This window comes from Micromesistius poutassou, assembly GCF_964030765.1.
Source record: "Micromesistius poutassou genome assembly, chromosome: 7".
Classification (NCBI taxonomy): Eukaryota; Metazoa; Chordata; class Actinopteri; order Gadiformes; family Gadidae; genus Micromesistius; species Micromesistius poutassou.
In genome coordinates, this window is record NC_140277.1 from 10,880,576 (window position 1) to 10,896,848 (window position 16,273).

Genomic DNA, 16,273 nt, shown 5'->3' on the forward strand with positions numbered 1-16,273 from the left:
TGTTTCAATTTTAATTAAAGATATTTATTGAACTTCGTGTGTCGTGCGTGATGATGTGTATGTTGTGCAAAATTGAAGCATTGAATCCTGCACCTGCAGTAGGCCTAAGCAAAGTCAACATATATGTGGCGAGAGGATCAAATTAGGGAGAAATGAAACCGAAAGCACCGATAGAAACGTTAACCGACGACAAATGGTCTGACAGCACCGTCTAGTGGTAGAGTTGGGCAGCCTGCAAATTGGGTACCTAAAATTAATCCATAACCAAGAACTTATGGTTTTACCACTATTTTGTATTGATGTTTTTTTTTTATCATGAATATGCATTGTGATGACGACCGACGGACGATGAATCCATGCTCCATACTGAAAATATAATAAATTTAGTCAGATATGTACCGGCATTATCTTGGACAGCCTCAAGCACCACGTGAGGTAGAAAAAGAAGGCGAGGACCCCTGCATGCCAGCTGAGCTGCTTCTGTTTCAACACCTGAGCCGCTCAACAGCACACAATACATGAACTTGCATATTCAGCTGTAATTATTAGCAACTATTATCAGTATTGTATCGTGAGATGGAGACGGACATCGTTGACTCCCTGGAGGATCTAGGGTGAGAAAAAAAGAACCGCTATGCATGTCATTCAGTGGATACTTATTTAACATTTTGTAATACATCACCACCACCATTACAAATAGGGTAAAATGTGGTCACATTGAAATCATCATGACGTTTAGAATTAGATTGGATTACAACAATAATGCGACGTGGTGTATTGTGTGAACCTTGGTAAGCATGACCAAGCACTGTCAGCTGCTAATGAAAGATCCGTCTGCCGATTGTCAAATGCCGAGCTGTGTTGCAAATGGTTTGTATTGCGTGGCAAATGTATGAATGCCAGTCCGAAACAAATGTACGCTAAGCCTAGTATCTCCACCCTTACCATACGAGAGGAGTTCACTGCAATCAAGGCTAATACTTCACTGCCATAGCCTTTATCGAGTTTTAAGAGTGAAATGAATATAATCTACCAACATAATCGTTTCAAGTCATCGAATAAGAGGCAAGCTAACCGTAGTTAAGGTGGGTCCAGCGACAAAGGTAGCTCTGTCCACGTAGCCACACTACACGTCGATATCTAAAGTGCACTGTGGGTTTTTCTAGGTATCAAGGTCCTCTCCTGGAAGATGGAGCTATGGAGGCAGCGGTAAAAGGTGGAGCAGCTTCCCCCGAGTTCACCAAAGTCTGTGCCTGGGTCGTCTCTGAGCTCAGGCTCTACTGTAAACTGGAGGAGAACGTCCACGCCACCAACTGTAAGACACTTGGGAGTCCAGGCACACAGCCTGGTCCAAACTCTGGGATATAGTCTTCAGTGGAGAGCACATAGGCCATGGCTCTAGTAGTTTCCAGTAGTCTGAAATGTTTATTTAATCCATAAGGATTCTTTAATGACAAGTGCTACACAAATGAATTGCCTTATTATTAATGTAAAAAGATTGGAACTTTGTACATGTATACCATCCTAACGTACTTCCATATAAAGTTCTGACATGTCTTCAGGTCATTATGTAGTTATTGCCAAAGCATAAATGCATTTTACAATACATTTACAACACAGTAAATATAATCCAAATCGTAATGAATGCATTAATGCAATCTTTCTACCTTCCCATCCTACACTTAGTGTCCTCAGAGTGAGAGCCGAGTCCATCAGCAATTTAAACATGGTAGACCTGAAAAGGAATACATTGCATTCACTCCAAAGACTGCAACAGCTGAGGATCTCGGATGGACACTTCCCTCTTCCCCTCCAGGTCCCAGTGAGGCAGAGGGCTTCCAGCTTGAGATGAGTGGTCTGCTGACTGAGCTGGCCTGCCCCTACTCTGTCCTCACCTCTGGAGACGTCTCCAAAAGACTGCTTAACAAGACCAACTGCTGCCTCCTGCTCAGTAAGGAGAGCTGTATTTCAGCATGCATGATGCATTTAATGTGAGATCTGCAGTGTATTTTTAAACCTGAAGGAATGGATGCATTTAATGAATTGTCTCTGTTGGACCTCTCTTTGATCCAGAATGGTTGAGGGCTCTGCTGGATGTTATAACTCTGAATGAATGAAAAATGGTATGAGTTGTGGGGTTTAATTCAGCTACCACTGGAATGAATTAAGCTATTAATGTATTGGATACATCTAATTCTTTGGACTATTTGATTTTGTGTTTGTAACCAGTAGATGGCAGCAAACGCCCTTAGAATTGAACACGTGAAGATTCTGTATTCCATGTTCTTCCCGCAGCATTCCTGGTGTCGGAGCTGGAGGCCTCCAGGATGATCCTGGTCACCAAGCCCCAGAAGGCGGCGCCGGACTCTTGGGCTGGCTCCCCAATGTTCCTGGAGCTGAAGGGGATCTGTGTCACCCTGGGCATGTCCAAGCCTCCCGCCAACATCACCATGTTCCAGTTCTTCAGTGGAATAGAGAAGAAGGTGAGGCACTCGGCCACATCTGTGTCTCATATGGAATGAAGGCAGGAGAGTCTAGTAGGGGTTAGGGTGTTAAAAGTCTCAAGTTTGAACCCCACTATCCTCAGTCTAGTCTGAATGACGATGACATGTATCTCAAAAAATGTTGGATGAAAGTGTCTGCTTAATAAATATTTAGATATGGAAATGGTAGTTGGTTTTAAAAGGTGTCCTTGATGTCTTGTATAAGAAAGGTAGATAGTTTAATGTGTGGCTGGTTTCCTCTCCTGTTTTCCAGCTAAAGGAAGCCGCCTCCAAGGTCCCTGACACCCACATAGGAGACCCTCTGATGAAGAAACCACTTGGACCTTTTCACTGGGTAAACACCTCACTTCCTCACTATGCCTTCACGTGAAACATTAACCAAGTCCAATAAGTAATATGCAATTCATTCATATATTGAACCCAGGGGTTTCATTAGACATATGTTTCTGTCTGTAACCCAGAATAGTTCAAAAGACTGTTTTCTAAGGATGGGATTGAGAGAGATTGAGGGGAAATAGAAATGGATAAACAGGAGGTGGAGGCCAAGCGAATGCATTCTAAATTATGTTTTATTTTTTATTTTATTCAGGACAAAGTTGAAGCCCTTAACCAAGCGCTGGTGAATGAGTATGAAGTGAGACGGAAGATGCTGCTCAAACGACTTGACGTGACCGTTCAGTCCTTTGGTTGGTCCGAAAGAGCCAAGGTACCCCAGAAACCATCTAGCTTATTACCCACAAGTCCTGCTGCTTCGACTGCTATTACCACTAGTAGGTGCTGTTTACAGCAATTAATTGATAGTGGAGTTGAACACACAAGGCAAAATGGTGGGGGTGGCGACTGCTGCAAGCTCACCTACTCCTAAAACCAAGCACTCTTTGTAAAGAACAGGAGTTATTGTACCATTTTACATCCATGGACAGCCTACGTAACCAGGCATTTCAAAACCATGATTATAAAGGTTTAAAAATCTTTATATGAGGTACAGACATAATGACGGATGGATGATGACCATGTATAATTTGTAATATTTTATATTTTTTAATATTTTATAATATTTAATATAATATTTGTGCCAAGCGTTATTGAAATTATGTTTGTGTCCTGGGTTGAACCATGGATGACATGTTTGTTTCAGAACCATACAGAGAGGATGAAGAAGGTGTACCACCCTCTTCGCGCCGCTCTCAGCTTCCATAGCAAGGTGTCAGTCAGCCACCTGTTCGCCGCCAGGGAAGACCTGTCCAAGATCCACCGTACCAGCAGTGGCAAGATACGGGAGAAGACGGCTTGTGCCATTAATAAGGTCAAAAATAATTCCATACTTTGTCTTTCAGAAGTCATTTGATTTTGAAAATAATCTGAGAGGATTTGGCTGTCGGGTGAGTCCTCAACAAAATGTGGGGCATCTCATTAAAAGTAAACTGTTGTGTCTACCCCGAATGGAGGAACAAGGAAATGCACAGTCCTTCTCAAAGGTCTATGGTACCTCCTCCTCCCCCCTCGTCCCTCTTCAGTGTACTTTTGATATGATTAACAAGAAGTTAGAACACGTCCTCTGGGCAGCGCTACGTCTTCCTCTCATGTTGGACGGACTGATAGACTGGAAGCTGCAGTAGCAGTGACAAACGCCTCTTGAGGTACAAAGTGGTTCCACAAGACTGCACAGGCTGGCGTTAGCTGGACTAGCTGCTGGTCTAAGTAAATATCTCTAACTTGATACTAAGACGTCTTGGACATAATGTAAGAAATGTATATTTCTTCGCATCTGTGGAAAATTGTAGTTAGTTTAACGTTTTAAATGTTTTTTCATGTTTTATATCATAAAAATGTTATATCATAAAACATGTTCTGCTCATTAAATTATCATACACATTGCACCTTAGAGGGCCATGACAAGGAGGCTGCTGTGACTTGGGCCCATGCCCTAATAAACAAATAGTTTTAAAGTTGATGGTGTATCTATTGATAATCACCCCATATTAAGTCCTATCAGTGTCCTGTGCTTTCTGTTCTGACCCAAATTCCCTGTCTGGGAATAATAAGGTAGTTTAGTTTATTGTTTTTTGTTAACAGGGACCATGTATAGAACAGGTTCTATACCAGGGTTAGCTAAACAGCTAATTTGCACCTGTGGTCCCTGGGCAGGAAGGTACATTTGATCTTTGACTGAAGTTATTGATGATTGGTCTTTGTTGTTTATGTCTCCAGGTCCTGATGGGTCGTGTGCCAGACCGGGGGGGTCGTCCCTGTGAGATCGAGGCCCCTCCCCCAGAGATGCCCTCTTGGCAGAAGCGTCAGGACGGGCCCCAGAGTGGGAGCTATGGAAGTTCAGGTGGTGGTCGGGGGGGCAGGGGGGGCTATGACCAGGGGGGGCGCGGAGGCTACGAAAGGGGAGGAGGAGGAGGGGGCTATGGGGACAGAGACAGAGGGGGCCGTGTTGGTGGTAGGGGGGGTAGGGACGGAGGTGGTGGGGGAGGAAGGGGTGGCTACAACCAGGGCCACTATCAAGATGGCAGCCAGCAGGGAGGTGGCCCCCGAGGAGGCTATGGAGGAGGAGGAGGCGGCGGCTACCAAGGAGGCCACCAGGAACCTGCCTACCAAGGAGGAGCGGGCGGTTACTACGACAACCACCAACACCAAGATGGCGGCCGGCACCAGGAGAGAGGCAGTGGCCGGGGTGGACGAGGAGGAGGTGGTGGCAGGGGTAGGGGTGGTCCTCGAGGAGGTGGTGGTGGTGGTGGAGGAGGCGGTGGAGGTTGGGGTGGGAGAGGTGGACAGAATGTGAATCAAGGCGGACAATTTGAACAGTTCTTTCAACAGGGTGGGCAGCAGTATGGCCAGTCTGGCTTCAGTCAAGGCCGAAATTACACCAGCTGAGGGAGCTGTTTAGAACGTCACAGCTCATGGTGTGAAAGGCCTCCTCGGAGTGAATATAAAATAAACAAACAAAGTTGTCGAGAGTTTGAATGCACAGCTGCTCATAATGTGGAAAATATTCCACTCACCGAAGCCTTTTGTGGGACCGGGATCAACTACTGAGCATCTTGTGTAGTGTTATATTCACAATACTGGGTAGTGAGTTGTGCTCTGCTTTCACCACATGAAGGATCTGCCAAAACATGGTTCTAGTTGCACTCTGCTGTCATGACCTCAGCCTCACACTCAGTCAGCCTTATCTTTGAGATACGTTTGAAAGGGAAGAAAAATGCCATGTTCAAAGGGTGATCATATGCATTTTGTATGACCTGTTGATATGAAATGTCAACGTTGGCAGTATTGGACAGTCCTATCGCCTACTTATTACCAGTCCAAATATTTTTATTTTAGGGGATTCGACTGTTTTTTTCCGTTATTTAATGTTTTCCAACTGTTACTGATGATGGAAGAAAAAAAATGTAAATACTATTTTGGATGTGAGGAAGTGTGGTCGTTTTTGAATGAAATGAGCAATAAAGTGTGAAAATGAACCATTTTGTTTGTAATGCTTTAATATTACATAGAACAATTGTTAAAATAAACTCGATAGTTTAGAAAAATATGTAAATAAAATATACTCAAAGTTATCTTGCTAGTGTCTAATGTACTAAAATATGTATATACATTTATGTGTAACTGTATTTATGAAATTAGCTCTATATAATATGGATGAATATGGATTGATAATCGAATATGGATGTAATAAAAAAAAATCGAGCTTTTACTTTGAACAAACCACCGGTTTGCCTTGCTTTCCGCTATGGTATGTATGGTACATTACAGACACGCTAGCTGTGTGTAGACAGCTAGCCTAGCTTTAATAACAACAGAATACATTCTCGTTACATTCTCGCATGCTTCAATAACTTCATCGTGGACGTGGTAGTGTGATACCTGCACCGACAACATGTACCGTGGTTTTCCCGGCCCCCCGCCGGTTCGCGGACCCCCGAATGGAGCCCATTTTCGAGGCGGCTTCGGACCCAGGTCCGAGGCTCCTCGGCACTTCCCACCCAGAGCTTGCGGACCTTTTCCAACATCAAGCTCGGACAATAACTTCATCCCAAGAAACACCCGAGACCATTACCTGAATGTACGTACCCACAAACAACTCACCTGGCTAATAGCATCTTACATATAGCCTAGCTCCACGTGAGCTACATATAACGTTGGTAAACATTGGTGAGCAACAATTACACACAATGACACAAATAGATTCTAAATAACAGTTGGGTACATTTGTGGATAATGTACCTAAAAAGAAAATGCTTTTTTCTTTTGTACTCACCGTAGACTGAGAACCTAAATCGATCTGATACAACTTGAATATTATTTATTGATATGTAGGCCTAGATTATTGATGTCCATGGCAGCATCGCTACAAATGATTCCCATTAATGTCCGGTTTTCAATTTTTTCATTTGGGGTGATGATGATTTGTGGATTATAATTACACATCTCGAAAGTCAATGTTGAGACAGGATTTGGCCGTAGAGAATATAATTGTATAAAACTTGTAACAACTACTTGGTTTGGAGACACGTTATAAGTTATACTCTTAAATCTTATGGAAGATATTAAGGAAGCACAGATCTGTAGCTGCAATAGTGTATGCAAAAAGTGTATACATGTTATGTTGGATGGATGAATCAATCATGTCTTCTACTTCCATACAAATACTCTGAATTAACCACATTCTCTTCGGTAGTCGCTTTGTACATTGATCTAAATTAATGACATTTGCACACAGCAGATTCACCCCAGCAAATAACACATATCACAAATTTATCTTTTATTGTAAGATAAAGATAAAATGTTTAATTTTGTTTTTGCATTTTAATTATAAAGACGACTCAAGTGGACACATTGCGGAACAATAAGTTAACTTTTTCAAGAGTAAGATTGTTATACACTACAAATTTATTGTTAAACTGAGGTATAACAAGCTATGTAAGTACGAGTTAATGATCTTCATACACAAAAACTGACTTGACAAGCACGGCCATCATGAAGTCAAAGTCAGATGAACGTCTTTTCTGAAGTAGAAAGTGCATTCTTTCACAGTAGAGAGAATGGTTGCTAAAATTATCAACAAGATTGCCTAAAGGTAGGTCATTTTAAAATACTATAATTATTAAACTTTTTACTCTTTACTTGTTATTAAATGCGATCCCTGTGTCATCTATGTAGGCTAACATTTGATCTGCACAATTTTAGGTACTGTGTACAGCTCGCACTGGTAATCACTTCGGAAAATACCAGTTCATTCACAGAAAGAGGCATGTCTGGCATGTCTGCCATTTAACGTGAGTTTATAATACTTCCACCCCAGACTCCGATCCATTGTAGCAGCTTCCCCATAGACCGCAGTACAGGGATGACTCTGAGCAACCCGCCCCCCATCCCTCCACACATGGCTCAGCAACACCCCATCCCGATGTGGGGTGCATCGAGTTTGGAGGCCCCTCCTAAAGATAACAGGTCCGTACAAGTTTTTAAATTAGATTTTTGCCCTTGTTTTCATGACTGCTGGTGCTGAGGACAATTCTCCTGGTTGATTTTGAATTTGATCGAATTTTAGTTGAGCGGTTTTCTGAGAAGCTGATGTGATACAATTTTGTGTAATATTACTTACACTTCTGGCGATTACATGCCTACTTAGTCATTATTCTTTTTTAAATGTTATGTTAATCAACAGCGAGCGTGCTGGAGAAGAGTTCCTGAGATGCATTGCAGCAAACAAGCCTTTACCAGAGTATCTCAAAGGGAACATGGCATACAACCTAGCCGAGGCATTGAATTCAGCGAGCACCATAAAAGCAGGGGTTGCCTCGGATTCTGAGTCCAGCAAGCGCAAGTCCCGGAGCCGAAGCCGCAGTCGCAAACGGGCCAAGAGGGCCAAAAGTCGCGCCCGAAGCAAAAGTCGCGGCCGAAGCAAAAGTCGCGCCCGAAGCAAAAGCCGTGCACGAAGTAAGAGCCGTGCACGAAGTAAGAGCCGTGCACGCAGCCGGAGCCGTGGCAAAAGTCGCGCCCGGAGCAGAAGTCGTGCGCGGAGCCGCACTCGTGGGAAGAGCCAGGGTAGGCATAAGGGCCAAGCTCGCAGTACAAGCCGGGGCAAGAGCAGGGCTCGAAGCAAGAGTCGGTCCACTGGGAGCCGAAGTCGCAGTCCCCCAATGAATCGAGCCCCGGAACCTTGGACGAAGAGCATCCCTAGCAAAAGATGCAGTGCCACTGGCTCTACAGGGGCTAATGCTCTGATCCAAGGTCTGAAACTTGTGATGAACAGCAAAGAACTGGAAGACAGGCTCCCCTCCCTCAAGGATGCCATTCTCACCATTCAGGTGAGGCCTTTACCGTGGTTATGTTTAACAAGTTTGAGTTAGCTTACTTGGGTAAACATCCAGTTTTCTTTTGTTATTTTGTTCGTTTTTATTCATGTGCTAAGCATTATCCCATCCTCATACATGAAATATGCATATGAGATATGACAATTAAAGAAAGATCATTTGTTTTTTTTGAGCAGGCCTCAAACCAAGGGCAAGATACAAAGGTAGACTGTGTCCCCAGTAGAAGCCACCAAAGGTTTTCCAGCGATGGACAGGAGGACCAGGTCAGCCGGGAGCAGGACAGCATGCTCCTTCCCCATGAGAGGGTTGGGAACGACTTCTCCTGGCTCCATTCCAGTGGTCCGGAACTCTCCAACGAAAGGCAGACAGACGACCTAGAAGACGAAGAATCGTTCCTTTATGGAGACGTACCCGAAAGGCCTTCCGCTGCACACGTTTCCCAGACTGTACAACGGGCCACCAACCAGTATGCCCCATCAAAGAGTTCCACTATTGTTAGCCAGCAGCAGTATCAGCACAACCCCATGTTCAATAACCTGGAGGAGCTCTTCAATCTCAAGCCACTTCCTCAGGTAGCCTCTCAGAGCGCCTCTGCTGCTGTTAAACCAGAGCCCCTCACGAGGCAGGAGTCTTCCTCCTCTACTCCCGAGATGAAGGACTGTGAGAAGCTCCAGGGGATACTGAAGAACATGGGCCTCAACCTGGCCACCGCGGACATCAGCAAGCTCTTTGTGAAGGAGGAAGAAAAGGAACACTCCCCTGCCCATGGGCCTGAGTCTGTACCTGAACAGACAACTCCGCTTTTCCCAGCATTTGATGGCACAAATGCACGACAAGCACTGGAGACTCTGCAGTCTTTGATTAAAGGTTAGTCTTTTCCTGAATTAGGATTCTTACAAACATGTCTCCTGAATATATTGACGCAGAATGTTGCTTCTTCCATGTATCTCACTGAATTGCTCAAGGGCTGAATTGCTCAATTGGCATCTGCATTTATTTCCCATCCCTAAGGCTTAGGCTAAGGTGACTGACTGCCGAGCCAGATGTTCTGCTCATTAAATTAGCTTATTGAAACATGTCCTCTGTCTTGGCAAGTTGACATAGAGGGTTTGTTGCTGTAATGTTTATTGACATCCGTCACTGGATCATACTGTTGTGCCCTCTTCTTAAAGCCACCAAGGAGAAGCGCACAAAAAGTGATGTAGTGACCAAATCTCAACCGCCATCAGAAAACTATGAGGTTAACATCAACACCATTTGCTCTTCCTAAAATTGCTTGCTTCACCATCTATACTGCTAAGGAATGGTCCAAACCCTGAGCCAAACATTTATTCTCGACTTCCCAGGCAAATGGCAACGAGGAAACCAGGAGAAGGGAGAAACAAACCAGGATTAAAAAAATGGAAAGCTTGATGAAAGATCTGGAGGGATTACTCCAAGAGGATGGTAGTGTTAACGTTTTTCTTTCAAAGTTTTTCTGAACTGCCTCATTAAGGCCAATAATTCTGCTCGAATTTTCCTCAATTGAATAATTACACTTTTTGAATTTATATTTGAGTATAAATTAATGTTTGCTTTTATATTGACAGGAAACAATTGTTTGACACCAGTGATCGGGTTCTACTGCAAGAAGTGTGAGGAGTTTATTGGAGATTTAAATTCTGCAGAAACCCACATGGCCAGTCACAGTCGAAAATACTCCAACAGCGTAAGTACATTATTATTACTACATTGTAGAAAATTTGTGGTGGTTTAGTGCAAGATACATTTGGTCAGCGTTAAAACGTGTGACTTTGCTCTTGCCTCTTGATGCTGCTCCACTGTGGTTCTGGTTGCACTGCAGCCATCCCACCGCACGGACAGTAGGACTGCTGGGGAGGACCCACGAGGACCTGGCCACCACCACACCACCACCAGTAGCACTGGGGGCCGGCCTTCCCACCACCCCTACCACCAGCACCACCACCCTGCTGCCGGCGGTAGAGAGCCCAACCACCGCAGGGACCCCGGGTCCCACCAAGGCTACCATGGGGACTACGTGCACTCAGACGGTAAACACGCCCCTAACCCACAAAGCCACCACCCCCAAGAGCTGCCGGAGAAGCAATTCCTGAAGGAGGAGATGGCCAAGGAAAGGCTGCTGATAACAGTGGCCCGCGGACGGACGCCCCCGCTAAAGATGCGGCCGGAAGAGGCGATGGGCCAGTGTGCAGCCAAAGCCGGCCGGGTACAGCAGGAGCCGAAAGACTCCGAAAATGTGAAGAAACCTGCTCAGGACAGCAGCAGCTCCGGCAGCGAGGACAATGACAAGGACAAATCATCAAAAACAAAGACCTCCAAGAAGAAGAAAAAAGACAAGAAAAAGAAAGACAAAAAGAAGAAAAAGGAGAAGGGGAATAACTGATTCCCAGGAGTCTGGTTACGTATGTTGAAAGTTTCTTCTTGTGTCTTCAGTAAACATTTTGAGATAATTATTTTTGTGGCTAAAGTACGTTAGATAACTTCAGCTTAAGTGTCAGTTTGGGAGAAAACGTGTCAAGATATTCGACAAACGGGAATAAACCTTGTTTGAACTGAAACCGTCCTCAATAAGATTGAGGCACTGAAGTGTTTGATGTTTTATCCAACAATCATTTGGGATATCTGCGTACTTTGTTTAAAAAAAACAAAAACAAGGTCTGAAAACGATGTCGCAAGACCTTTGAATGCAGGGTGTCTGCATGTGCTGCCAGTCTTCTGTAAGTACCGTTTATCTTACTTAAAAGAGGGGTTAGTTATGTTATCCGACAGTTCCTTATACCATGTTTTACTACGGTTATTCCATCCAGATCCAGCATTGTTTTCTGTTAATGTTTTCGACACCCTACCTTTATTTGATCATGGATGGAAGTTTCACGAAGAAAGATGCAAAAAATTGCAAACAAACACTGTTTTTATTCATTCCTCTGACCTTGACATTTTTTACAGTCTCAAGTTAAAGTGTACATATTAAAGCTTGCAAGTGCTCTGCCTGATTCTGTTATTTATTCTTTATATTTTGGTGGGATGTATAGGTGCCAACCAAATTCGAGCTTGGCTTTTAATATCGGATGTGCTCATTTATGTTGCATCTACAGTAGCTCTGAAGTGCAAAAAGATTTTCACAAAATGAATGGCAATAATGACAAAACAAACTAAACCTACAAAATACATCTTGGAATGAAGAGGATGTAAACACAAACACAGACACAAAAATCTATAAACCAACAAAACTCAATCGTTTTTTAAATGGTACAATTTGAAATGCCATATTTAAATTTAAAAATTAATTTTTTTTTGAGGCGAATCGAAAAACAAATACATTCATATTACCTTGGTTTCAAAGTATAATGATATGATTCTAAACAGTTTTTTTATTCTTATCATTATGGCAGTGATTTGCCTCTATGCAGGCACTCATTTTGATTAAGAAACTTTTTCGGAAATCTTTGGAAAGCATTTAAAGGGTATTCTCCTCGCATGACCCAGAGCTAGGCTACGGTATCTCTGGAAGTCAATGGAAGCAGCTAATGGAAAGGAAACCACCAGCCAAACTCCCCTTTCTGGATGCACAACGATGTATTTGAAATTAAACATCTCGTCTGAGTGTGGGTAAGACAGGCCAAGGCCAATTTATAAATATCTTGTATCCCTTTTAAGACAATAAGCAATGTTGTTGGGTTTTTAAAGTTCTGCCTAGTAACTGCTAGCAAAGGACAGGCGCAAACCTTACCCCTGGTCACTTTAAAGCAGGGGTTCTCAAAGTTTTGACAGCTGAGGGCCAATTTAGAAACCCAAAATTTGACTGAGGGCCACCAAAGGAAAAAAAAATTAATAAAACAGAAGAAAATCCCATTTTTAATCATTTTAATGACCAGGTTGCATCTCTACAGTTACATGTATTGGTCTGCATCCAGTATAAACACATTTTAAATAACAAATTAGGCAAAACCTGGCAAAACTAGAGAAAACCTTGAGAAACATTTTAACTAACATAATCCATGGGGTTCTCTGCCCTATACAATCGAATTTGGGATATAACAGTCCTGTGTGCATTTCAGAATAAAAACTTATTTAGAACAGAAAAAAAAAAAAATTAATCAATTAATTTTTTTTTTTTTCTTTTTTATCTGTATGTCATTGCGGGCCGCCAGGAATGTTTCTGCGGGCCGCCATTGGCCCGCGGGCCGCACTTTGAGAACCAATGCTTTAAAGGGACTATGTAACATTGACTCCCGAGAGTTTCAAATGAGTACTGCAGTCCAAAATATAAATAATAGTTGTCTCCGCCCTCCTCCTCCCCAGACTCAAGGCGAACGGGTTGCCAGGTTGTGGAAAACTGAACGAACAAGATAAACTGAGTTCATCAGCTAATGTCCTAAATCCTTCTGGACTGGGCTCATCTTTCAAATGCGACTCAGAGATTTAGTTTTAGCACTGTTCTGGTCGTGTAGCTTTTTCGAGAGGGGCATATTAGGCGCTGTAGGTCGGGTGGAATTGAGTACAATCTCAGGCATATCAGTTAAGCCAGTTGGTTTGCGTGCTTCCATGGCTGCAGCACCCTGTTTTTGTGTGCCAATTTGTTTCATGTATGGCAATCTGGGGTAATATGAAAATATTTAAACATAATACACAACAAAACATTCAGACACGGAAATAACATTTCAAAGGAGATCATACTGGCTGTAGCACTGCTATTTGGAGAAGCCAGAATCTCTCCTGACACATCATGGTCATTTGGTGATTAAGTAGTCAACTTGTTATATACAGCTCCTTTAATTGATGTGTTGAACTACAAATAATCTTTAAATTGTTAATCTGAAGTAATATCAAATTAATATACCAATAGCTGTAATAGATTCATTATTAAAATGTCTGTTTATATGCCATTGTGTAATATGCATTATTATTATCAATAGTTAATTTGAAAAGTTTGGTTTATGTGACATACGCCACGCCCACTATTCAAGTAGGTTGTGGCGTCTGAGTCGGAAAAGGGTTTGGAGGGTACAGTAGGATTTTAAAGGATGCCGAAATCCAGACTCAGCCAGGATAAATTACAGTAAGTAGATAGTATGCATTTTATAGATGGTCATAGTCGGCCTTCGTTATTCATGTTTTTTTGGAACTACTTTTGAATACATGATTGTTTGCAGTTTAGTCTAAGCTAGCAGCTAACCACTGGAGCTATCACAACACGAATGCTCAACTTCCGTTCGCTTTTTTTCAAAGTAAAAGTAAGATAGCTAAAGGGACACCATAAGATTACATAGTGGAAGTAAGCAAATCATTGTCTTTTATGAATTATTGCAGTGGTGCTTTCAATACTTAAACAAAATAATGTTCATTTGTAATTGTGATTATATACTAAATGTAACCTCATGTACATTTATCCATCCATTCATCAACTTTGCAGGATACTTGAGTCTATGTGGGCAGAGGGAGTGCACAGTCACCGGAGTGAAATGGACAAACTGAAAATCAAGCAAGTTGCCGCAGCAACAGGCCTTGTGGTTGAGAAAGTAAAGGTATGACTATGATTTTTATTGTTTAATTGGATGTAACCACCAAAACAATAAATGTGTAAAAATGGGGAAGTCAGATGAACTAATCTGTGTAGCATATAAAAATATCTTTTAACGCTTATTTGGATTAACATTGGCCTGTTTTTGAATTGGCAACATTTAATTTGTTTGGAAAGTAACTACCTATGCTTAAGAGTGCCAGGTAAATACTGCTCATTATTTGTTATTTAAGGAAGGATATAACCTTGTTTCAGCTACTGCTTTGTGAATGTGTACACACCTTTGTTCTAAGCTACTTGAGCACACAGACTGGTGGTGGTGAAAAGCCCAACCACATTGTAACAATGTACATTATATGATAGGAATTAGCTGATGGTCCTATTATCTCTGTATCTTGTGAAGGTTTGGATTTACAACCGGAACAGGAAGAAGAAGAAGGGCGGCGAGGGGCAGATGAAGAGGGAGCAGTCGACTTGCGTGTTCAAATCCCACAGCCTTTCTACTGAAGGTAGTGTATTTTCACTTATTTCCGTCACGGGGCAAGAGTGTTCATTGGCTCTGATTGGGTGTTCTGTATTGGACACACAACAGCTTTGGCCAATGAGAACCAAGCAAAGACATTATGGCGGATTTGATTTCAATTCACAGCTTGGAATTTAATTTAACTGAACCATATACTGATCCATATTTCCCTGTGTTGAAATTACAATCTTAACTGTAATTACAAAGTCTCTGACTATAACTACAATCAAATCTTAAAGTCATCACCACAACCCATGCAAACCCCTTCCTCCACCATGCTTCCAACCCTGCTAACAGTTACCATGTTCTAGCATACTCCAACCTCCTCTGTGGTCCTTTGTCCACAGGTATAATGTCCAGCGATGTGGGTCACACAACGACACCAGGCTCTCCTGTGGAGGCTACGTCTAGTGAAGCTGGATGGGAAGACTCAAACCACGACTCGCAGGAACCAGAGGAGGGAGAAGAAAGCTCTAGTTCAGTGGAGCAGCAGGAAAAAGAACAGGATCAGGATCAGCAGCAGCATCAAGAGAGGGCCGTTGAGCTCATGCGGGCTGTGGAGGATCAGGTGAACACATGGACTAATAGATTGTGCACATGCTCGCTCACACATGCACTCACTTACATGCCCACAGACACTCACTTTTTATTCAAATTAGATTGAATTTATGCCTATATTTGTGTTTATATCAGAATGTGTTTGTTTGCCTAACCCTAACCCTAACCCTAACCCTAATCAGAATCAGAAGTTTGTTGCCGACATAGAAAAAAGATACAAAATGTAAAAACCAACTGTAGCAGAATATTACATGTAAATCTTGGGTTTGTTGCAGGTCCACAAGCTCCATACGTGTAACTGTGAGGTGTTGGTGATGGTGTACAACCACAACAGTGGATCCATCTACACCACCGGCACTGCTAAAGGACTAGACTTTATAAACTCCCAGACCCCTGCAGTTCACTGGCAGTTTTCTGAAGCCATGTCCAACTCCTCCACTGAAACAGATACTGTTGAAGAGGATGTCTTGTAAAGATAAATGTACACACATAGGTTCATAAATACTTGATACTATACTATAGTATATTTGAATATGTTAATAAAGTGTTTTACTCCTGTTGCATCTTCCACTATTAAGGATGTTTACCAACTCATGTTTATATATTTTATATTATGTTTAATTTACCATTCAAATGAGCTGTAAATATTATTAACCAAATTGTTTAATTTGGCAGATCTAATTTGGGTCTAAGTTTAGTGTTAATGTATTGAGTTGTCAGGATTATCTAGGCCCATTTAGTGAGTTTTGGTGATTTAATTATTATTATTATTTTTTTTTACCGTTATTGGGGGTTTTACTGTGAAAAACCTGGCCCGGAT

At 42.4% G+C, this 16,273-nt stretch overlaps 3 protein-coding genes across 3 annotated transcripts; all 3 read left to right on the forward strand.

The window, feature by feature from the left end:
• Window positions 1–479: 479 nt before the first annotated feature.
• On the forward strand, window positions 480–5,968 carry fam98a (family with sequence similarity 98 member A). The gene is made up of 8 exons (XM_084470711.1): window positions 480–614; window positions 1,167–1,315; window positions 1,817–1,951; window positions 2,296–2,483; window positions 2,758–2,838; window positions 3,094–3,210; window positions 3,643–3,810; window positions 4,716–5,968. Exons 1-8 carry the CDS (start codon window positions 577–579, stop codon window positions 5,382–5,384), a joined length of 1,545 nt encoding a protein of 514 aa, XP_084326837.1. The 5' UTR covers window positions 480–576; the 3' UTR covers window positions 5,385–5,968.
• Window positions 5,969–6,292: 324 nt separating this feature from the next.
• On the forward strand, window positions 6,293–11,809 carry LOC311350856 (uncharacterized protein). Its single transcript, XM_084470945.1, has 8 exons — window positions 6,293–6,576; window positions 7,816–7,964; window positions 8,182–8,824; window positions 9,007–9,697; window positions 10,003–10,070; window positions 10,177–10,276; window positions 10,420–10,538; window positions 10,674–11,809. Exons 1-8 carry the CDS (start codon window positions 6,391–6,393, stop codon window positions 11,232–11,234), a joined length of 2,517 nt encoding a protein of 838 aa, XP_084327071.1. The 5' UTR covers window positions 6,293–6,390; the 3' UTR covers window positions 11,235–11,809.
• A 2,029-nt stretch (window positions 11,810–13,838) lies between these two features.
• LOC311350857 (uncharacterized protein) lies at window positions 13,839–16,143 on the forward strand. The gene is made up of 5 exons (XM_084470946.1): window positions 13,839–13,910; window positions 14,265–14,376; window positions 14,776–14,881; window positions 15,243–15,463; window positions 15,729–16,143. The coding sequence occupies exons 1-5, from the start codon at window positions 13,876–13,878 to the stop codon at window positions 15,924–15,926; spliced, it is 672 nt and encodes a 223-aa protein (XP_084327072.1). The 5' UTR covers window positions 13,839–13,875; the 3' UTR covers window positions 15,927–16,143.
• The last annotated feature ends 130 nt before the right edge of the window (window positions 16,144–16,273 follow it).

What these genes read in the sequence shown, in the direction of transcription:
- fam98a (XM_084470711.1), top strand. Translation starts at nt 577, where the DNA reads ATGGAGACGGACATCGTTGACTCCCTGGAGGATCTAGG. An exon ending in CAACTGCTGCCTCCTGCTCA is followed by an intron (nt 1,952 to 2,295) that starts GTAAGGAGAGCT and finishes TTCTTCCCGCAG; the next exon opens with CATTCCTGGTGTCGGAGCTG. An exon ending in TCAGTGGAATAGAGAAGAAG is followed by an intron (nt 2,484 to 2,757) that starts GTGAGGCACTCG and finishes CCTGTTTTCCAG; the next exon opens with CTAAAGGAAGCCGCCTCCAA.
- LOC311350856 (XM_084470945.1), top strand. Translation starts at nt 6,391, where the DNA reads ATGTACCGTGGTTTTCCCGGCCCCCCGCCGGTTCGCGGACCCCCGAAT. An exon ending in GGGATTACTCCAAGAGGATG is followed by an intron (nt 10,277 to 10,419) that starts GTAGTGTTAACG and finishes TTATATTGACAG; the next exon opens with GAAACAATTGTTTGACACCA. An exon ending in GTCGAAAATACTCCAACAGC is followed by an intron (nt 10,539 to 10,673) that starts GTAAGTACATTA and finishes GTTGCACTGCAG; the next exon opens with CCATCCCACCGCACGGACAG.
- LOC311350857 (XM_084470946.1), top strand. Translation starts at nt 13,876, where the DNA reads ATGCCGAAATCCAGACTCAGCCAGGATAAATTACA. An exon ending in CCACAGCCTTTCTACTGAAG is followed by an intron (nt 14,882 to 15,242) that starts GTAGTGTATTTT and finishes CTTTGTCCACAG; the next exon opens with GTATAATGTCCAGCGATGTG. An exon ending in TGCGGGCTGTGGAGGATCAG is followed by an intron (nt 15,464 to 15,728) that starts GTGAACACATGG and finishes GGTTTGTTGCAG; the next exon opens with GTCCACAAGCTCCATACGTG.